Genomic DNA, 23,345 nt, shown 5'->3' on the forward strand with positions numbered 1-23,345 from the left:
TATTGGCTCTTAAGGGGGACCAGTAATCTGAGGCCAATAAAGTAGGCTGGGTGATTCAATGGGTTTATCTGTTTGCAAAATATAGCATAATAAATGGAAGGGAGGACTTTTAATAATGGAAGATAAAGACAAGTGTGAGTGCATGTGCATTATAATTCACTAGAGGAAAGACATGAACATTAAGATCTTGAAACCTCTCACACAATAAATATTCTTCTCATGTACACTTACATTATAATTTATAATACAAGCATGTTTATTTTCCAAGTATTAAATCTAACTAGGGACATGCAGGAAACCGGCAGACACACATCTCCAAACCAAAACTGAACAATGTTACTGCAAGGAGAGAGCAGATACTGCTCCTGCTAATTTTGGAGAAGGAAGATTCAGAAACTATGTCATCATCACCATGTAGACGGGTTCCGCTGGGGCTCGACCCTCCCTGAGGGGGAGGGGAGCCACACCGGGCCTCACTGTCGTCCCCGGGGCCGCTCCTCAGGCCCGCAGTCCTGCCCTGGGGAGGTCTGTCCCTGCAGTTACAATCAGCTCTGGCCCTTTGGAGCAGGGCAGAGCAGTGGCAACGTCAGGAGGGGCCCAACCCTTGGTCCAGGCGGGGCACCAAACACAGTTACAATCAGCTCTGGCCCTTTGGGGCAGGGTAGAGCAGTGGCAAAGTCAAATGGGGCCCGGCCCTTGGTTCGGGCGGGCACCAAACACAGTTACAATCAGCTCTGGCCCTTTGGCCGGGGAGAGGGGGAGTCTGCCACCCGGATACGGGTGGCAGGGGGAACGCAGGCCCACCCACTCCTCTGTGTTCCAGCCCGGGGCCCTGGGAGCGGCTGTCACCGCTACCGATGGTCAGTGGGGGTCCTGACCGAAACACACTGACATTGGCAAAGTTAGCTCTGCAGCCTGACTGATGGCAGGTGCCCCCGGGCTACTTCCTACCTCCCCCTCTACTCCTACCTGGTCCGGGGCCTCCGTTCCGGGGACGTCCAGAATCATCGGTTCCTCCCAGTCCGGGCTGGGTGGCAGGTCCGGTAATATTTCTGGGAATGCGGGCCAAGCCTGGTCTGGGGGCTCCTCGGGGCCGTAGTAGTGGTGAGGCAGCTCTGGCAGCTCCTCGTTGTAGCGGCCTCAAGGACGCTCCGGCGGATCCTCGTCGTATCGACCGCGGGGACGCTCTGGCAACTCCTGGTCTCGGCTTCTGGCTTGGGTGGTCTCCTAGTTACGGGTGTCGGCGGACACATCTGTTCCTGCCGGTGGCATACCTGCAACTGAAGGCTGGGGCCCGGCTTTTATTCTTCCGGGTCGCCGCCTGACCCTCTGAGGGGCGGGACTTCTGCCCAGCGGCCCTGCCCCCCTTGGATGACTGATGGGGCTCGACCCTCCCTGGGGGGAAGGGGAGCCACTCCGCCTCATTACGCACCACCATAAGAAACTGCTCACAGAAAATCTATGACTAAAGGTATTGCTGAGATGGGTAGGCTGATAAGGAAGGGCATGTAGATATAGGGCCAGATACTCACCTTGTGTAAATTAGGACAGCTCTATCGACTTCCATGGAGTTATGCCAATCAATACTAGATGAGGATATGGACCATAGCATATATATAATGTACACTGCCTCATTTCAACAGAATAATTGTAGATTTGCACAGCCAACTATAAAGTCTCCTCCAGTCAAGGACAGAAAAAATTGGTTTCTTTAAGTCACCAATTATTGTAATTTGAAGATGCATTCTTCCTTGAATGCAATTATTTGCAGGTGATTAATAGGGTAATTATAACTTATTATCTGGCACTTCACTTTTACAAATAATGATACGTACTGCAACTGTAGTTTAAAAACATTGGCAAGACCCACTTTGGCTTCTAAACACTGCACATGCAATTGAACTCAAATTAGAAAGGTCAGGAAAGGCCTTTGTAAGGTACTCTGCAGTTTGTCAGTTGTATTTATTCATGTGCTGAGGATTAGAATTCATAAACATTTTGCAGGGTTTTTTTAAATTCTTTTTTCCTTGCCTATGTTGTTTTTGGCCGGGACCTGTCAGTAGAGCAACATACTGCTTCGCATGTCTTATTATCAGCAGAATAACTTATAACAAAAAGAGTAACCGTAAAACTAGCAGTAACTTCCAACTTTCTTGGGGAGCCAGTCAGACATGAAACAACAGACTTACAAGCTAGAAATGCTTGCTCTAACTAATTTGTCTCTGAATCTCTGCAAGAAAAACAAGTTGACACCCAAAAAAGACAAAACCAACCCCCAATCCCCCCCCAAATAAACCAAACTCCAAAACTAAACCCAAACTTGCTTTTAATTACATGTGGCCTTCATCTATTTAGGAAGATAGCTTTTACTTTCCCCTTAATAGTTATGAGTTGGGTCAATATGAAAAGAATATGCTATTGAATTAACCTTTGTTAAATAATTTGATCATGGTAAAGAAAAGTCCTTCATACAAATGTTGACTTTGAAGACTAACCAAAAAATCCATTTCAGAAGGTCTCTTTTTCTTGGAAGAGCTCAATATTTAAATGAGTTATCAGGCCAATCAATGTGTGATGAATACTTTTGAACTTCTCCACAGAAGTGTTGTGAACGTTCATTTTGGAAATTCCACAGAAACGTATATGGAACTCTACAAAATAAAAGCCATTGGTTTTTTTTTTATCAGAAACGCTTAGCATAGCAGTTGTTTATTTGTAAAGACAATAAATGAAGCAAAAATTCAACAATGTAGACATAAACAAAGGTATAAATGTATCTAGATTTCAGTTTTTATCATTCATACTTTTGTGCACAAAAAGAAAAACCTGAATTTCTTTTAAGAACAATTTACTGAACTAAATGCAAAGCTAATTAGAAGCACCATGGGTTGCCTCCTAGGAAGAAAATCTTCCAAAGAGGCGAGAAGTGATTAAGCAATTAGATTCCCCTGAAATCCAAAATCAAAACAGTGAAATCCTTCATGCAGGTAAAGAAAGAAGGATGAGGTTAAGTTGCTGTAAAATGTCCTAGACATCTTCTGTTAGTGGTTTTAGATCACATCCATTACATGGGCACCTGTCAAAACAAAAGAAATTATGGTTTTAGCTAATTAGAAAAGAGAAATTACTTTTAAACCAAGAAGCTGTTGAGATGCCGATGCAGCCTTGCATTGAAAATTCAGCTCCCTCATTTTCTGTGAAGAGTGCTTTTTTCCTGTTGGCTTTCGTTACTAGCCCAGTGGTGCCCAACCTTATTACAAAGGAGGACCACATAAACCCAAGCACAAACCTTGTGTGGGCCAAACACATTCTACATATTTTAATAAGATTTAAAGTCACCTATATCAATTTATATTTTAAGTTCATCTTGTTTTGTATGTATTTAGATAGGTTGTTTCTATGTACAGCAGTGTCTGTATACACACTTGTGTAAACTAAAATGATGTTAACATGATGGCAGAATGCTGATGAATCTACTGTTAGTGTACTGTGCTGAAGCAGGCCGTGGGCCTTATGAAATGCTCTGGTGTGCCATGTATGGTCCATGGGCTGTAGGTTGGGCACTCCTGAATTAATCCATATTTTTCCATCACAGATTAATTGTATTACTTTACTACATATATATTTGGACTGGGTGTTGGGCATCTCTGTGAGGGTGGTAGTGGTGCGAATCTCATGCCTAGACTGGGAAGTAAAAGTGGTCCCACACCATGGCTTCTACTCCAGTCATTGGGCTAGAATAGCCTCTCTGGTCCTTGCACCACCATGCCCTCGTGGGTGATGGCTAATAATATATCAGTGCAGTGACATATCTGCTAAGCCTTCGTTCCCTAGACTACTTTGATTTGAAGTCATAGGATTAATTCTTCTCTCCACAACAACCTTCCCAATCCCTTTTGTAAACAGCCATGCAGGATCTCCCCAGAGTACACAGCCAAACCAATATGAACCCCGTCCCACAAAAGAAATGCTTTGTGAGTTGTCTATTAGCCCCATGGTCTGGAGCAAGTGCTAACTTGTACCCTATGCACCTTGTCCCCAAGAAGAAATGGTCTATGGCTTAGGGAGGCATCTAGTAGCCAGCCCCATATACTGTAGCAAGTGTCCCAGAACCTGTAGCAAATGCTAACTACTACCAGATGTCCTCCTGCTCAGAGGAAGCAGCAAAGTGTAATCCATGGTGCATTCCACCCAGCAGGATCATAGAATATTAGGGTTGGAAGGGACCTCACAAGATCATCTAGTCCAACCCCCTGCTCAAAGCAGGACCAATCCCCAAATGGCCCCCTCAAGGATTGAACTCACAGCCCCGGGTTTAGTAGGCCAATGCTCAAACCACTGAGCTATCCCTATCCCCTTGTAGCAGGGGACACACCAGGAAGTGTGTCTGCTCTTTCTTACTGTGCTGGCCAAGGCTGGATTTGGCCCAAAGTAGGAAAACATTTTTAAATAGCTAAATTTAACATCTAGTAAATATTCTTCCTGCTTGAATTACTCTTCTGAAGGGTAATCTGACAAAACATTGTGATTGGTTGGCTACCAAGGGCATTTAAAAATCTGTACTGGACACTTTTGTTGTAAAGTATGAAATATGTGCCGCATTCTTGCAATTAGTGGATCTTGGGTTTGGGTGTGTATGGCAATTTAAATGGAAAACTAGTGCTCTGCAGCTTTAATTCAGATGATGAAAAGTTGGCATTTCCCCATTTTTGTGGAATTTGGTGTGAATCTGGGGAAGCTTGCCAGCTATGCAAAGAGCGCCGCTAAGAACGCAGACACTGCATTAAAAAAGAAAGGAGTTGGTGTGTGTGATTTGCCAGAATAGGTAAATGCTTCTCTCTCTAAAATGGAAATATTTCCAAAATAGCAAGCACATAAGTGAAAATTGCCGGAGATCAATTTTAAATTGAAAGTTAAGCCTGGTCACAGCCCATATCTTCATTGTTAATCTGAATCTGTCATTATTACCAAATAATTAATACAATTACAATCATTGGTTCACCCGAGGTTTATGTCAACTCTGACTGTCATAAACCCGGGAGAAGGTGCTCCAAAATGGAAAGTCAGCAGTGGGAGGAGTCTGCAATAGTGCAAAGTATGCACCAGTAGGATGACATTAAAGTCTCAGAAGTGGCCAGTGCTAGCTAGGAGGTGGCTTGGCCAAGAAGACTGAAGATGAACTGGTTCAAAAGTGATATATTACTAGTGGGAGATTTTCCAACGCACAAATTGGAGTCACATGCCTAACTCCCACTGACTGTCCTTGGGCGTTATGTTCCTAGTCACCCTTAAGACCTTTAAAAATATACTCCCTAATGAAAATGGATTTATTCATGTTGTACATATCAGTTATGGAGCACTGAAAAATTTCTACCCAGAAATACTTCTTATAAACCTAAAATATAGAAATATTCAGAAAATTCCTAACATTCAAAATAAGAAGGATATATGACTCCTAAATGAAATCTCTCCTACATTGAAAGACTACATGGAAAAGCATTGTTCCAATTCTGATACAACTTGGGTATATCTACAGCTATCATCATGGCAGAGCTTTATGTCGACATGCTTACTGCACAGCCTGGCTCATAACAGGGATTTTCTAACATTTCAAAAGCTGGTTCAAGCAAAGAAAGGTATCCAAATAAAGAGTAGTATAAGGAACAGGACCTCAGATGGAAGCTTTGAGCAGTTTTAGAGGAGGAAACAGTGGAGATTAAGAGTCAGACTTTTTAAAAAAAAATGTGTGAGTAAAAGCCTTCCATATTTGAAAGGGGATGAACTTAAAATGTGTTTATTCTCACTGCAGATATTGTACTCAGTTCTGTTATCACCTAACATACCTCCCCTATATTTAGGGGCTAAATTATCAAAAGTGCAAAATTATGATCCCTGGAATATTGTCAGAGGTCAAAATCTGCACAGGATGGAATAGGAGCTGTGCAGTGTCAAAGATCTCTCTCATGAACCTACTGTTGGTCATGTCTGCCCCTAGGGAAGCCAATATAATTACTAAAACTCCTGGGAGTTGCTCACAGACACCGTTTAATGGAGTTGGAGGCAGCAAACAGTCTGCTATTATGACTTATCCGGAACAATGGCAACTTTGACCACCTCAGTCATGGCTTCTATGTGTGTGATTCTCCACATACCCTTTTGGCTCCTTTTCGCACAGCTGTAGAATGGTTATCAAGTCAAACCTGTACAAGAGAAATCCCATCTTCTGTAAATCTATAAAGCCCTCATGATCTGTACACCCACTTTGAAGTGTATGGTTGACTCTCAGGCATCCATGGAATCTGTGGATCCCATATCTATTACCATCACGTCTCCTTCTCCAGAACCCTTGCTTTAAACCTGAGATTGCCTAAAATGTTCCTGGGTGTCATTTTTTTCTCTAAACAAATTCACCAACACCCATGAATAAAGCTAGCTTTTGCTCCTTAAAATATGGCAGGGCTAAGGAGGCAGTGTAGTCAGGTGCCAAGTGTAGGCTGCTCATCCACTGCAGATGGCAATTGTCTCAAATTTTGGCAAACTGCTTACAACCTTACCATCACTTATGCCACCTTCCAAGCATGAGAAAATTTGATAGGCAGTGTATTTTTATGCCACTTGTTGATAGAAGCATAATTCATTTGGAGCAACTTTTGACTACCCAGTGTATGTGGCACACAGTTGCTTTTTTCCTTTGAAAATGCTAATTGGACACAAATTCCATTACATTCCCTTGGGCACAAAAAAAGCCCAATTTATTGGTGCAAATCCTTTGAAAATTTTGTCTTCTGTAAATGATACAAGCTCTCCCTTAACTGGCTTTGTTGGTCCTGCACTGACCTGAGTCATTCCTCTCTGAAAGATTCTGTTCTGCAAATGTATTACCAGTGCTCTTTACAACTTCTATTCTCTTCGGCTCCAGATCTAATAAACTGCATGATTTGAATGCCAAGAAGTGTAGGAGTGAAGGTGATGGTGCTATGACTGTCAGGTGTAGAGTGGTTTCTTTTGTTCACTGTTGGGTCTGTGTCCTGATATTTTCCAGGGACACCCCTATGTCTATGTAGCTATATCCAAAAAGTGGATCACTGCCAACAGAAATTATTTTCCCTGATGCAGAAGGCCCTGTTTCAAGGGACTTATAGAAATAGCTGTAATAATCCACTGGCTTTATTTTTACAGTGTTTTTGTAACAATAGTGCATCAGGGTAATGAACTTATGTCTGGAGTCTGATGTGGTTTTGTTGATATGGAACAGGATCCAGCATTCTGCCTGGCTACTGCAAAGAATATGGAGACAGAGAACATTTCTGCAATTGAAACCAAGCTGGAATAGTTACAGAGAGGGATTTTTTTGGGGTGGGGAGTGGGGGAAGTTTAGATAACAAACACTGAAAATCCATGTCGGCTACATGTCTGTTACAAGAGCTGACCAAAATGTTCATCGTGAATAATAATGATTGCAAATTTGGCCCTTTTTTCTGTTTGTGATTGATTCATGACTAACCTGATGTCTGTGCATGTATTTGTTATTCATAAGTATTGATCAGACATTTTAGATGAGTTAGCTTATGAGTTATTTGTGAACTCTTCACTTTAATGGTTCATTACTCGTTAATTAAGGTGTGTGATTGGCCTCCTAAATCACAAGGACATATCATCTGACCCTAGTCCAACCAATTTATGAAAGTTGCCTGACAAGATTCCCTTAAATTTCCTTGATTAGGAGAAACACTGGCTGGCATAGAGCTACAATAGCTATGTCTATATCACCAACTCCTATCCAGTAGAAGGAGTTTTCAGGGGAACAGGAAGGATATGTTGAGGGTGGAACAAAGCATAGCTGGAGCATCTTGCACTATGGCCATTCCACAGCCTTTGCAATGGCTCCCAGAGATGCAGGTTAGAGTAGCCTTGAATCTGTTCTAACTTACTCCAGGAGCGAAACTGGGTCCCAGTAGCCATAAGGATTGGAAGAGTGTAAAAATGTGGCTTTAAGTCTCCTTTGTTCTCCTGCCTGTGGATCTGTGCTGAGCTCAGCCCAGTTGGACATCAGCATTGGGCCCATAGTATTTTTTCTGCTTCCTGGTTGGATGCCTGAAACATTTTAAATAGAGAATAATGAATGACAAAAATGAATAATGGTTATTAACAAATACCGGACTTCCAGTATGAATTTTCAGATGAATAATCACTTGTGAAATTAGTGATTTGTGAACATTTTCACAAATACTCAGCTTTTATCCAAGTGCTTGCAAATAACCGAATGCTATGACCTATGAAGACCAGTGAAGCAAAGTTGACTTGTTAATTGCAAATATATCAGTTACTTTAATTTTTATTATTCAACTACCTCCAATCCTAAAGCTGGATTGGCATGTCTTAATGCATCATTTAAATTAGCAGCAATCCACCATTACAATCTGGCATCCTCAATGGTTTTATGGTGTTAGTACAGGCTGATATTTGTAGCAGCCTTTTTCTGGCAGTCAAGATGAATTCCAACATTTATATTACTTTAATATAAATTATGTTGCTAATTTTTATGGATTCAAAGAAAATCTTCCAGGTAGATTTCCAATGCAGGACTACAGGCAGATAAAAACAAGAAGTATGAATAGCGCCATTCATCTCATGAGAATTAACCCAAAAGCCTGATGATAACTGGAATTTCATCAGCATTAAAATATTTCCCTGCTGATCATTTTACCTGAATCCCAGCAATTCTGGGACTTTGGGTAAATTTGCTTAGTTTATCACCTCTTTATAATCCGGGCTAACCTCCTTGATGTAATGACTAGAGCTGATTTAATCATTGAAAATGAATAAGTGAGCCAATTTTGCCTCTTTTTCTGCCCACAAAATATCCATGTAAGTTTGAAATTTTCTCCAGTGTATTCATCAGACAAATTTATTCAACAAATATATTTTTGAATTTGTTTACAAATATTCAAAAGATAGTTTCTTAGTCATGATTGGGCAGATGATTCACATGATGTTATTCCAGCCCTTTGATTGGATGAGTATGCAAATACTTCTGGCATCAATATCTATATGTACAAATTGCAGCTGCTGTTTCCATGAAAACTCACAGAGATGGCTGTGAGCATTTGTACCAGTAAAACTTAATTGCCCTAATGTGTGTAGAATGGATGGTGTACAGAAAGGGGCATGAGCAGAGCTGAATTCATCTAAAAATTGAAATGAATGTAGATGGAACATGATTTATCTTTTTTGCTTGGCTCTTGTGATGATATATCATCATGCATCATGATACAATGTCATCATGTCAATGCTCAATATCATGATGTTGATATTTCACAGGTCCCAGTGTTTAATTTAGGATCCATTCATGTCTGACATATTAGGTTCTCTATCTAAGGTACTTATTAGCCTTCTATCCCCATTTCAATATTATCTGAGCAACTCACAACATCAGTATGATATAGAGCAGTACTATTATTCCCATTTTACAGATGGCGAACCAAGGCAGCAAGACACAATGTGACTTGCTTAAGGTCATACAGGAAATCTGTGGTTTATGGGGGACTTGAACCCAGGTTTATAAAGGCCAAGGTTAGGCCCCTAACCACCACGCTAGCTCTCCATTTATAATAGTTAGAGCCATTGAAAATAGAATTACAGGAGAAAAAACATAAACGTTGGTATTTTGTTTCATGCATGTGCACACTCAAACACCTAAACAAACTAAAGGGTACTGAAAGTAAATGTAGCCAGTAAAAGTACAGTGGAACCCAAATAAAATGTATATGACTTTTATTGTTGATATGTTTAAGCATTTTGTCCAGTGCTGCCCAGAGAGGGGGGCAAGTGGGGCAATTTCCGCCAGGCCCTCGGCCCCGCAGGGGCCCCACAAGCCCTGGCCCAGCAGCGGTCCGGGTTGTGGGCGGCATTTCAGTGGCAGGGAGCCCTTCAGTGCTGCCGAAGATGCAGAGCGACTGAAGGGCCCCCCGCTGCCGAAGACCCGGACCGTCGCCAGGTGAGTACAAGCACCGCAGCTCCCCCGCTTTGCCCCAGGCTCCCTGAATCCTCTGAGCAGCCCTGATTTTGTCTACTACTTTACTTGAAATTAACACAAAGCTACTAAGAGCAGCTGTGTTTTATAATTTTCCACCGTACAATTTTGGAATGTGTAAGATGGTTAAATGTAATAACACTAGAAAAATAAAGATAATAGAGTGCACACTTTTGTTTTGTCCCTATGCGGCTTCAGCAAGGTTTTGTTTGGAGTGCCCAGCTGCACATACAGACTCAATGGAATTTGGTTTGTGAGGAACCCACAAAAATTACACAAATAACTAACATTTTTTTTAATGAATAATACACAGACATGCACCTGCTTCAGAGACTCCATAGATTAGTCTTGCAGCCAATAGAAAAGCCCCTTGGAATTCAATTACATGGCTGAAAAACAGAAAACAAAATTGTGGCTATAGTTTTAGAACTGATACCAGCAAAATGTTAACTAGTTCTTGGGCTGAGCTTCTCTTGAGGATTAGGCTGTTCCAGTTTGGTTTATTTCCATGTGTCTTATTGAAAATTCATAATATTCTGCTCATATTATTCTGTTCTATTCTCGCAGCTGGAGCCTCTCCCAGAAGATATGCTGCACCAAACCCCTAATATGAATGCAATGGCTTCTTTACAAAAGACCACTGAAATTCAAAGTATGTTTCAGTGTTTTTTCTCTTGTTATTAATTAATGTCAGAGACAACTGATTAAACTTTTGTTACAGAGTAAAGAATAAGCAAAAATATGATATCTGAGCATATACACAATACATGTTTATGACATGCATACTTGTGTTCTTGTTTCTTTGGCACATCTTTTGTTTCACTGATGATTTAACACTTAAAAAGATGAGTTGTTAACTTTAATCAAGGCTTTCCTACTCCCATATAGTCCAAAATCTTTCATTTGCACAACTCTCATTTCAAGCATTTTAGTCTTGCAATCCAGTGAGAGAAATATGTGTGTGGGGGGCGGGGGGGGAGTGTAGCTCTATGGTGGGTGTATTAGGGATATAACATAGTCTCTTTGGATTCAAATTGTAGACAAATACCTTTTCAATGTATTCATGTTGAGATAGACGTGAGCTTAAAACTACATCTGGATACTTAAAATGGCTGCTGCCACATGGGACAGTCATGGAAAATATTCAGTGCTTCCCTCCCGCCACACCTTCCCCATGCATGTCACTTATGCATCCCAACAACAGTCCTGAACCTTCCCTACATACACTCTCTGTGGCCCACTGCTGCCACCCACTTTTTGCTGCTGAGTTTTCCACATGCACCTTCCTACTTTGCCCTGCTCCCAGTTACCTCAATTCAGCTATAGAGACCTTCCTCCACTTGCAACCATATGCTACTTCCAGCCATGCTAAGTGGGGGAGGGGGGGACTTCCTGTTTCCTACCTATCGTTCGCCAGTTCTTTCTCATCACCCTCTGGTGCCATTTATATTTAGATTTGGTTTGAATACCACATGTTCTGCTAGTATTGGGTGAATAAAAAAAGCAGACTCATCTTATTTAAAAATGTGCATAATACTGAATAACTGGTCAGTTCTTCATATATTTCTTCACATGTGAAAAGAGATTGGATAACTCATGTGTAGCTACATAACTGATAAGTTATCCCTGCTCCCATTTATGCACTCAGGTAAATAAATGTCACAATTAAATCAGCTTTCTTCAGGAATTCATGATACATGTCAGTGTCAGTTTTGAGGAGATACATGTAGTGGAGTACAGCAGGAGCTAGTGCTAGGTTCAGTCTTCTTTAATATCTTCAGCTGATGATCTCGAGGAGACAGTAAGCAGCATGTTAATGAAAATCACATACCATACAAAACTGAGTAAGCTGCAAATGCTAATGAGGGCAGAGAAATAATACACAGGGAGCTAGAGAGATTAGAAATCTGGACAAAAAATAACAAAACACAATTCAAGTTGAGAGAAGAAATATTTGAGAAAAACAAGACGGTTGAATGGAAAGGGAAATCTGGAATGCAGTTATGCTGAAAGAGACCTAGAGATACTACTGGACAAAAATGAGCCATGCATGTACAAGGTAATATAGCAGCAAAAATATCAAAACAGCTGAGGTGCCATATTCATCACAGAGCACAAAGGTAATAGTTTTTTTTTGTATAGATCTCTCATGAGACCTGAATCTTGCATTTCGTTCTGTACAACATATAACCAGAAAAATCTTGACAAAATGGAGGCAGTTCAGAGAAGAGCCGTATTAATGATGGCGGTGATTGGAGGAATTGACTTAAAAGCGCCAAATCTGCATAATTTGGCTAAGCGATGACCGAGAGGATATAACAGTCTACTAATATTTGAAAGGAGTAAACACTAGTGATGGTGAGGAACGAGTATAAATGTTACATGGGAGAGTTAGTTCAGTAGGAACAATTGGATGAAATTAAAAGAAGGAAAATATAGGCTGAATGGCAGGGACAACTTTTGGGAGTGAAATGTGTTAAGCTGTAGAATTATAACCTAGGAAAGTCCATCACGTATAACATTTAAAACTAGACAGGACAAAATACTGACAAATCCTGCTTTGGCATGGGCATTACTTAATGCTTATGTTTCTGTGATACAGCTCTGATGTCAAGTGTTTAAATGTTACAACCTCTGATCAGTGTTTTAGTCCAAGGATTGCCTTTGCTCCATCTCTGTTTCAAAAACAGGCTGGAAATTGCAGATTTTAGATCAGACAAAGAGAAAACTCAAATTGTTTCTAAGTAGAATGGAATTTGTATAAATGTCTTTGTTTGTGACAATGGTATCATGTATTTATGGGGATATGATACAATGGTATCATGTATTTATGGGGAAGTAGTATTCCCCACAACCATACAATATGTATTTCTAAATAAGTTGGTCTCATTCGCTTAGGCACCACCCCTCAACCAAGCTCTTTATACAGGGAAAATGTCAGCCTAAGCCACATACAACATTCCCACATACTTCAAGGAAGGGTACTTTGCAATGTCTGTAACAAAAATACATGATATAAACATTCACTGTTACTATTTCCTTTGTGAATGGGAAATGTTCCCACTGCCTTATTGGAGACTTGAGCACTTTTTTGTACATCAAACAAAAGCATACCTAGATTACTTATTTGGTTTCATAGTTTATTCTTAGAAGTAATCGATGCCACAAGCTGCTCATGTATGGGACCGGCAACCCACTTCATAAACTCCCAAATTTTCTTCTTAGAAAATATAACAAGATTAGTGGAATTTCACATTCCTGCCTTGGAAAGTGAAAAATGTCAGTTTTGTCAGTTGTGAGCTGTTTGTCCCTGGTGCTTTTGTTTCAAACAGAGCTTGATTTTTAATACATAGGATAGTTTGGGCTGCTAGCAAAAGTAGTTGTGCAATTGCCTGCACTATGCATATATAATTGATGACACTGTTCATGCACATCAGTAGTTGAAAATACACAAAGGCCCAATTTGTACATTCAGTTGTAGTTGTGCATGAAAAATAGGTGATAAATTGCACATGCCTTTTGTGCACAGCCTTGATCGTGCCATTGTTATAAAAACAATCCTCATTTTCCAAAGAGAATCATCTTGGCATAGGATACAGCATTTTGTTTTTAAGAAATTTCTCTCACATTTTCTTGTAAGTATTAGGGAGCATTTAGCCCATGAGCTAGTTACCCTCTGCTAACTGGATGCTGTCCTAATGGAAACTCAAAATTGCCTCCCCAAACAATCCTCATTCCACCCCCCAGATAGCGATACCTAGATACTATAACTGCTACCTGGAAGCTGCCACCTGCTTCCTGTCCCTACTCTGCAATTCTCCTCCACCTCTAAACCCCCTTTCACAATTTTAACTGAGTGTAGGGAAAGGGAAGGGGAGAGGGTAATGAATGATCACATGGGATGGAAGGTAAAATGGATACACAGCACAAACTGATATGCTTGAATGTGATTGTTAGTTTCAGCATTAGAAGAAAGGGGCAGGAGCTACTCTGTGTGTATGGCGCAGGGAGGAGAAAGATGTAGCAGGCCTCTCTGATGCTGTTTTATTGTTGCTGCAGGAGAGCAGCACAGTAGTGGCTGGTTACTAATATTTTATTTTATGAATAGGAGACCTTGAAAACTCAAGCAGTGAACGTGGGTTCATTTCTTTTATGGGCAAAACTGTGTATTATTCCCATGCCAACAGATTTGATTTTCTTGCACATCTGTTTCTACAGCAAAAGCCTCACCCACTTGTGAACATTTAGCCCATAAATTATGGTGTTTATATTGCACAGTCTGATTTTACATATGACCACAGTGAGAACATTGTGGAATGCCAAAGTAACTTTTTAATTTTTTTTATTTTAATGACTAAAGAATATGGTCTCTATTGAATATTTTTGTCTTGTTTTTATAGAATTTGCCAGGCCTCAGCCATTTGGTTTAGTGTTATGTACATAGTTTTTTAGCCATGGCTCTCATGTAGCTGGAGGGAAATCCAGCTTCTAATACTCAATCTTAACTTTGTAAAATACTTAATACACTTTAGATTTTATCCCCGCTCTCTCCCACCAATCCCTATTATTTAAAGATCCTGCTAACTGTTCAAACATGCATAGTACTAGGGTTCAAAGGAACTCCCATCTGCCATGCTGCCAGTCACTCATGGAGATTGATTCATGCTTTCATCTTTTGAGTTTATTTTAAATAAGGTTATTGCTATCTTTATTGACAGCTGCTGTCTCATTTGACTAAAATGCTCATCTTTTGAAAAGCCTGAAATGGTATTATATGCCATGTTATCAAAGAAGAAATTTTTAACACTCTCAGTCCAGAATACACAGCACTACAATTGGTCCTCCCTGCTAGCTGTTGAAACCCTCCAGCTATCCCATGGCTAAGCACCTTGACCCAACCCACCTCCCAGCTGCCAAAATCTTCCTCCTAGTCCTTGGAAAAGATCCCCTACTTGAGCCCTCCTCTGTCACAGCTGTTGAAACCCTTCCACCAATTCCCAAATAAGTGCTCTGACCCTGCCACTGGCCCAGCTGCTGGAAGCCTCTTGCTAACCACTGGATAAGTGCTGGTCTCAAACTCCCTTCCAGCCCCTACTTTCCAGGTGGCATCCACCTGGAATTTAGTAAGAATTCTATGGATTATTATACTATTAGGAATATGTATGTAAGTTTTAAGTTGTTCACCTGGTTACCACTAATTGACTCCAGTTCTTGAATAACACATTACTGAGTGATTATTTTTCATTCCTACGCCCCTGCACATTATTTTTTGCTTCACTTGGGAAGCTTTTCAAAGTCTTTTCTGTTGGAGGCAGAAGGCTGACAACTCTCTCACACTTTTATTCCACTGGTGTGTTTTTACCCCCCAAACCAGAAAAATGTCTTTCTTATAATGCCTAGTAGCATTCCAACAAAAGCCAGTGCGTATATGAATGTTTTAAATAAATTATTGTTCTAGTACACACCCTGAGGTTGGAGGAGAAAGAACATCCAGGACTAACAAACCTGATTGTTCTGGCGACATAACTGCAGGCCATGCTGGCATTCATGACTTTCCCCCTCCCCTCAAAAGTCAGTGCTATGTAAGCATTTTGTACAGTTATTTTCATTTTTCTATTCCCATTTGTCGCAAATACACTATTGCCAGGCAATATCATACCTATCTGTTCTGAACTTCCTTCTCCTACCATAGATATAGCCAACAGGCTGACTGACAATATGAGTATGTTAGGCTGTGTGTTACTCCTTTAGTTTATTACCTTCTGGGGAAGGGTGTGACATAGTTTTTGGAATGAGAGCACTTTCCAATTTGGCATTCTTAGATCCAGAAACATACTTCATCGTGGCAGTTTGAAATCCCAATTACAACTGCTCACACTATAGTGATTTTAACTTATAATCACCCTGTGTTGGACCGAAGTGATTACTGTGCTTATACCACCATGCTAGCTAAAATTCCCATAAATTATTATGTGTGTTGTTTTTTTTTAGGCAAGTACTGGAAGTCAGTGAAGCCGTATCCTGTGCTAGTGAGTTATGCCCTGGCTGAGACTCAGAAACAAGAGAGAGAGGAGACAGAGACTGTCTCTGCTATGGCCTCTCTGTCAGTGGATGTTGAACAGTCTTTTTCTCAGGAAGACAGCAGGTCAGTGTACGGTGTTGGACACCTAGATGGCAAGATTTTGTCCCCTGGTGTTGTAAGAACCAGAACCCATATTTTGAAAAGTATCTAATAATTTTGAGTGCTTTGGGTTTTGACTCCGCAGCTGGAGACCATTAGGAAAGTATATTGAGTTGGACATCCAAAAACCAGAGTTACCCTATATTAGCGATCACCTTTAAAATTTGTGTAAAATATTTATTAAGGTTCCCAATTACTAAATACACCCCTTTCCCCCCTCAAAAACCAAATTAAAAAGCAAAATACTGATGTGAAAAATCACGAGTTGCCAAAGCATAGTTGATCATGGTCTTCTCCTGAGAGGACAGTCTGACCTATTTTACATTTAACTTAAAAAAAATGCATTTAAACTTCTTTCAGACAGACTTAGTAATGATAGACTGAAATCAGCGCTGTGTTACTTCAGTTTTACACTAACGTAATTCCACTGATTTCAGTGTGTGACATGATGTAAAACTGGAGTAAGATAGTGGAGAATCAGGCTCAGTGTATTTAATGTACCACAATAAAGATAGGTCATCAAATAAAGAGTGTTGGTTTACCCTGCCTGTCAGCTGACATTTCACACTGATCCAGTAAGGCTGACTTGGATGTGAATTTAACAATTCTGTAAAATGGAATAACTGCCAATGCACTTTTGTCAATACAGTATTTCAAAATGAAGCACTGATGCCTATTGAATAGTGCCATATGAAGTACAATGTTTCTTTAAGGAACTGTTGGAGTCAGAAAAGTCGCTCTATAAAAATTGCATTATGGAGTTTTCTATTTATTCTCTTTCAGTGCCACCCCCCACCCCCCAGCCTCTCTGCAGTTCAGAAAAACCCAAAATGCAGTGGAACCTTCTGATTCCACTGGACAAGAAAAAACGGGGCTGGAGGTAGGGAGGCCATACAAGGGGACTCCTCAGCTCCCTGTGCACTGTGAAGCTGTGCTCCATGACAGCTCTCTCCACAGGAGCATCGAAGGGAGGAGGGAGTTGTGGGTGGGCCAAAGGAGCAGTGGGAATGTAGTCAATGGATCCATGACTTATGTGAATCTACTGGCAGTTGCTGCCTGTGGGCTGAGTGGTAGGGTTCTAGTCCCTTCAAAACCTGCATTGGCTGTTTTAATCTGAATTCAGCTGACAATTTTACTGATGATGCACAAGCAGGGCCACCCAGAGGATTCAGGGGGCCTGGGGTTTTCGGCGGTGGGGGGCTCCAGCCACCAAATTGCCTCCGAAGACCCAGCACTTCGGCGGCGGGTCCCAGAGTGGAAGGACCCCCTGCCGCCGAGTTGTCGCCGAAGACCCAGAGTGGAAGAAGCTCGGGGGACCCAGGCCCTACAAGAGATTTCCGGGGCCCCTGGAGGGAGTGAAGGACCCCACTTCCAGGGGCCCCGAAAAACTCTTGTGGGGGCCCCATGGGGCCTGGGGCAAATTGCCCCACTTGCCCCCCCCAGGCGGCCCCATGCACAAGGGGGATAACTATAGAACTCAGCACACTATTATAAAATCTTCTGCAGTTGTATTGGTTCGCACAAGAGTAAAAACTTGGGTTTTTCAGTAAAGTAAGCAGCTGAGACTCAAAGACACAGATCTAGTGAGTAGAGTATTCACTATAACTGCACTTGAATAATAGATTATGGTTATTGTTATTATTATTAAAAATAATAAATGCATAGGAAGGAACCATTTTTTCTCTCAGTGACAGACAGTTGGTCCATATGAGCGATCTTATTTTTAATCTACAGCGTTGTCAATTAACCCTCAGCTAAGGAATGAACCCAAATGTTTATAATCTAAGGGCTTGTCTACATCAGAAAGTTGCAGCGCTGGTGAGGGAGTTACAGCGCTGCAACTTTGAAGGTGTACACATCTGCAGGGCATCACCAGCGCTGCAACTCCCTGTTTGCAGCGCTGGCCGTACTCCCGTTTTGTCTCGGGTGTAGAGGATCCAGCGCTGGTGATCCAGTGCTGGTAATCCAATGTAGACACTTACCAGCGCTTTTCTTGACCTCCGTGGAAGGAGGAAGCCTCTGGTAATCAAGCTGGTCTCCTTCCCCGGCTTGCTCTCGCGTTCCCGGAACCCCGAGCAAGCAGGTCTCCTTCCCTGCAGTTTGCAGGGTGGTTCGGGGAACGCGAGAGCAAACCGGGAAAGGAGACCAGCTTCGCCGTGGTTTGCTCTCGCGTTCCCCGAGGAAGCAGGTCTCCTTCCCTGCGGTTTGCAGGGTGGTTCGGGGAACGCGAGAGCAAACCGCGGCGAAGCTGGTCTCCTTTCCCGGTTTGCTCTCTCGTTCCCGGAACCCCGAGCAAGCAGGTCTCCTTCCCTGCGGTTTGCAGGGTGGTTTGGGGAACGCGAGAGCAAACCGCGGCGAAGCTGGTCTCCTTTCCCGGTTTGCTCTCTTGTTCCTGGAACCCCGAGCAAGCAGGTCTCCTTCCCTGCGGTTTGCAGGGTGGTTCGGGGAACGCGAGAGCAAACCGCGGCGAAGCTGGTCTCCGGTTTGCTCTCTCGTTCCCGGAACCCCGAGCAAACAGGTCTCCTTCCCTGTGGTTTGCAGGGGGGTTCGGGGAACGCGAGAGCAAACCGCGGCGAAGCTGGTCTCCTTTCCCGGTTTGCTCTCGCGTTCTCCGAACCCCCCTTGAAGCCGCCCAACAGCGCTGCAGTGTGGCCACATCTAACACCACTTGCAGCGCTGGTTGCTGTAAGTGTGGCCACTCTGCAGCGCTGGCCCTATACAGCTGTACTAATACAGCTGTAACAACCAGCGCTGCAAAATTTTAGATGTAGACATGGCCTAAGTGTGTGGTAATTAGTGCTTTTGTTTGTTAGCCAAGGATGTAAAAACCTTTTCCACATGTGAGTAAGGGGCTAATGTAAAGGGACTATAATTTAGAGTTTGGTAACTAGTGGTGCCTGAACCTGGCCCCTCCACAAACTTACTCAAAGACCGCTCCGAAGTACATGCACCAGTGCTCTTTTATCGTTCGTGCATATTCCCACCACCTACTATTTACATATCTTACAGACCAACACCCTGGGAGACCATTAGCTTCTCCTGCCAGCAGGGATCTAGTGCTCCTTGCTCCTCCCTTTCCTGTCTCTTCCCTTGCTTCCTCCCAGCCAGCTTTATATAGCAGGTTGGCCACTGAGGCCTGCAGATGCATCCCCTCAGGTGAATGGGAGTGGCCTCCCCAGCCAGTCCTAACTAATCCCCCTTTTAAGCGGAGCTGGGCTAACAGGGACCTGGCTTGGCTCTCCTAGCCAGCATCCTGTTACAGTAACTAATTAATATGATGAAATCAACCCAAGTTTTAGGCTCTCTTAAATAAAATGTAATTAATTTTGCATATAAAATTACATAGGTTAGAATAATCAGTAATTAAAAGTCATGTTATAAACCTATATTAATCTAAAACTATAGCCACTTCACAGTAATTGATTCTATAGTCATTCAATAAAGCACTACTTCTGCTAACAATGTATATTCTTAATGCTGTGTAAATATATCACTTGACTACTGATAACCTGTGGCAATTTCCACCCCTTCTTGACATGGAATGAATTGAGAGTGCAGCTGAAGGGAGTGTGAGAAAAAGAGATGTACTGATATGTATACAATGAAATTCATTTGGCTGCCAGGTTCACTACATTTCATCAGTTATGGATGGTGATAGGAATGAATCTGTCATGAATTGTTCTGTGGAAAAATGGCTCCACTTGAAATATCTTTTGGGGTGCTGTAGAGGTTTTTCAGCAGCGCAATAAAACCTTTGCATACCTACATTCCACTAACACATTCATAACCTGCACAGTGGTCACTCAAAACCAGCCGTTCCGTAAATGAACGACGGGGGCAACTTTGGACTTATCCTGTTGGACCAAACTGATAGCCAAGCTCTCTAGTAGTTTTCTCCACCATGTTTCCTCCTCCCCTCACTTCCTGTTAACAGAGGCAAACAAAAATAGTTACTTCTAAAATCTGCTTTCTAGGGCCTGCTTACTTTGAGATGCTGGGAGCCTCCTGAGAGGAATTGTGTGCGCTTAGCACAGACATGGAGGAGCTCTAAAGCAGCATTAGAAACACAGGGCCTGATTTACCACTGCACTACTCCAATTTTACACCATCTTAACTCCCTTAAGTTCTGTGAAGTACAGCAGCATAAAATTGAAGTAACTGCAGTGAGACAGACCCATACAGGGCAGTAACACATATAACAATTACAGACCAAGGAGGAGGGCCTCTCCCTTGTTCCAGCCCTTTATGCCAGATGTAAAGGGCCCCTCTAAGCTCTGGTTTCAGCTGAGTGAGCATTGCACTGGAACTGGCACTGAAGAACAGAGCTGTAAGGCTGCCATCAGAGGATCCCCTGGCAAGCCCTGATATACGGGGTGTGCCAGGTCACGCTGAACACAGGGCCAAAGCACACAGTGCTGCCATCCACATGGTAGTCTAGGGAGGGTGCTGTAACTTAGACAGGCCCCCAGAATTGTAGAAGTTATGATAAGAGCCTTTCCACAGCTCAGAGCAACTGGAGAGGATGCAAAGGTGGTTTAAATCCCCTCCCTGCATGCACACGTATCTGGGCTACAGCTGCTGTGCTGTGCTTCTAGGAGCGGCATTCCAAGGACTCAATCCTGCTTCACTGAATATATGGTAACGATCCCATTGACTTCAGCTGTGTAGAATCAGGCTCCCAGATGAAGAGAGCAATAGGAGGAGAGTCTCTTTGTAGGAAACTCTTGCCAGTTATGTTGGAGGATATATTGGTGTTTGGAGTGAGATGACTCATTTTAAACTCAGATTTTGGGTAATGCAGCTCATTTTCTGGCCAACTCATATCTGACTCATTTACCACTGATGAAAAAAGGATAAAATGCTCCTGGCTAAGAATCATTCTAAGTATTTTTTTTTTTTTTAGTTTTCTTTCTTTCTTCCCCCCCTTTTTTGTTTTTGCAGTGGTAAATGACAACACAAAGTAGACAGTTGTTTCAATTTGATTGGCCCTGACATGCTGAGTGAAGCAGACTTTATGAAAAGCTATTTTTTTCTTGGTGTTCTTTTTTGTTAAAATACTCTATGCGTTTTAGTATACATTTAAACCTAAATTGTAGACTTCAGGAGAGAATAGATAAGGGAGAAGTGATTTATGGATAGGACAGAAGGGAAGATATGAATGATGTAAATACAAATTTAAATACAGAGACAATTAAATAAATAGGCATGGTCCTATAAACATGTTTAACCACAACACACTGTTATCTAAATGAGATACACGTATAACTGATTAGAGCTCTGTAGTGGCCAACAGTTGCTTCACAAAACTTTTGTTTTGAAAAAGTTCAGTACAATAGTCTCCTTGATTCTTTTACTTTTTCTTCTTTTTTTTTTAAAGGAGCAGGGGCTATCTGGTACTTAATTATTTTAAAGCAAATCTTAGGAATACATATAAAAGAATTTGAATTCATGTCCCTGATTTACCTGGATATAGATTTTACCCGACTGGAAATGAGATATGAAATGTAATTCTTAGATGTTGGATTAAAATCCATTTTAGAGGATTCTGTGGTTTCTGAACTAATGACTGGGATTTTCATCATGTTATAATTTTTGTTGGAAAGATGAAAGACCAGATCCTGAGATGCAACTGTTTTTCATAGACTGCCAGTCATGGTGTGTGTGTGTGTGCGTGCGCGCGCGTGTGCCCGCTCACATGCAGAGGTGCATAACACTTGTCTTTGCACTCTTCTGACCCTAGTGTCATCTCTGTGCAGGACTAATCCACTTGCATCAAGTTAGAGCATCATGAGGGCTGTTCTAATTTATGCCAGCTGTAAACAGCCCGAGTGGGATGAAACCACACTCTAGGATTGGCATGGCACAAAGTATTCTGGCCAAACTTTTTCCTTTGGCCATACCTCTCTTGTCCTGCTATTCTATGGCAAGGATAAGAGCCTTACACCAGAAATCACCTTTACGCAGTAGTGATCCTCCACAGCTGAGCTAGGCTAGGGCCACATTCTGCTGTGCACAGAAACAGCCACACCACACCAGAAAATATGTCCCTGAGAATGCATTTCTATTGTGCAATTGCAGAACTACTAATTGCAGTCTGTAACCTATCATTTAAATCAGCTTCTGTACCAGATGACTGGAGGATAGCTAATGTGATGCCAATTTTTTAAAAGGCTCCAGCGGTGATCCCAGAAATTACAACCTGATAAGCCTAAATTCAGTACCAGGCAGATTGATTGAAACGATAGTTAAGAACAGAATTATCAGACACATAGATGAACATAATTTGTTGGGGAAGGGTCAACATAGTTTTTGTAAAGGAAAATCACCAATCTACTGGAATTCTTTGAGGGGGTCAGCAAGCATGTGGACAAAGAGGATCCAATGGATATAGTGTACTTAGATTTTCAGAAAGCCCTTGACAAGGTCCCTCACCCAAGGCTCTTAAGCAAAGTAAGCTGTCATGGGATAAGAGGGAAGGTCCTCTCATGGATTGGTAACTGATTAAAAGATAGGAAACAAAGAGTACGAATAAATGGTCAGTTTTCAGAATGGAGAGAGGTAAATAGTGGTATCCCCCAGGGGTCTGCACTGGAACCAGTGCTATTCAACATATTCATAAATGACCTGGAAAAGGGGGTAAAGTGAGGTGGCAAAATTTGCAAATGATACAAAACTACTCAAGATAGTTAAGTCCAAAACAAGTTGAGAAGAGTTACAAAGAGATCTCACAAAACTGGGTGACTGGGCAACAAAATGGCAGATGAAATTCAATGTTGATAAATGCAAAGTAATGCACATTGGAAAACATAATCCCAACTATACATACCAAATAATGGGGATAGAAAGAGATCTTGGAGTCATTGTGAATAGTGCTCTGAAAACATCCACTCAATGTGCAGTGGCAGTCAAAAAAGCTAATGGAACTTTGGGAATCATTAGGAAAGGGATGGATAATAAGACAGAAAATATGATATTGCCTCTATATAAATCCCTGGTACTCCCACATCTTGAATACTGTGTGCAGATCTGGTCACCCCATCTCAAAAAAGATATTTTGGAATTGGAAAAGGTATAGAAAAGGGCAACAAAAATGATTATGGTATGGAACAGTTTCCATATGGGGAGAGATTC

General features: G+C 41.9%; 1 protein-coding gene across 1 annotated transcript in view; it reads left to right on the top strand.

The window, feature by feature from the left end:
* Positions 1-23,345, top strand: part of HDAC9 (histone deacetylase 9) — a 684,467-nt gene that overhangs the window by 656,386 nt on the left and 4,736 nt on the right. The window contains 2 exon segments of the mRNA XM_030550719.1: positions 10,601-10,685; positions 16,025-16,178. Coding sequence (XP_030406579.1) covers positions 10,601-10,685; positions 16,025-16,178 — 239 coding nt within the window.

The sequence above is a fragment of the Gopherus evgoodei genome, chromosome 2, assembly GCF_007399415.2.
Source record: "Gopherus evgoodei ecotype Sinaloan lineage chromosome 2, rGopEvg1_v1.p, whole genome shotgun sequence".
Classification (NCBI taxonomy): domain Eukaryota; kingdom Metazoa; phylum Chordata; order Testudines; family Testudinidae; genus Gopherus; species Gopherus evgoodei.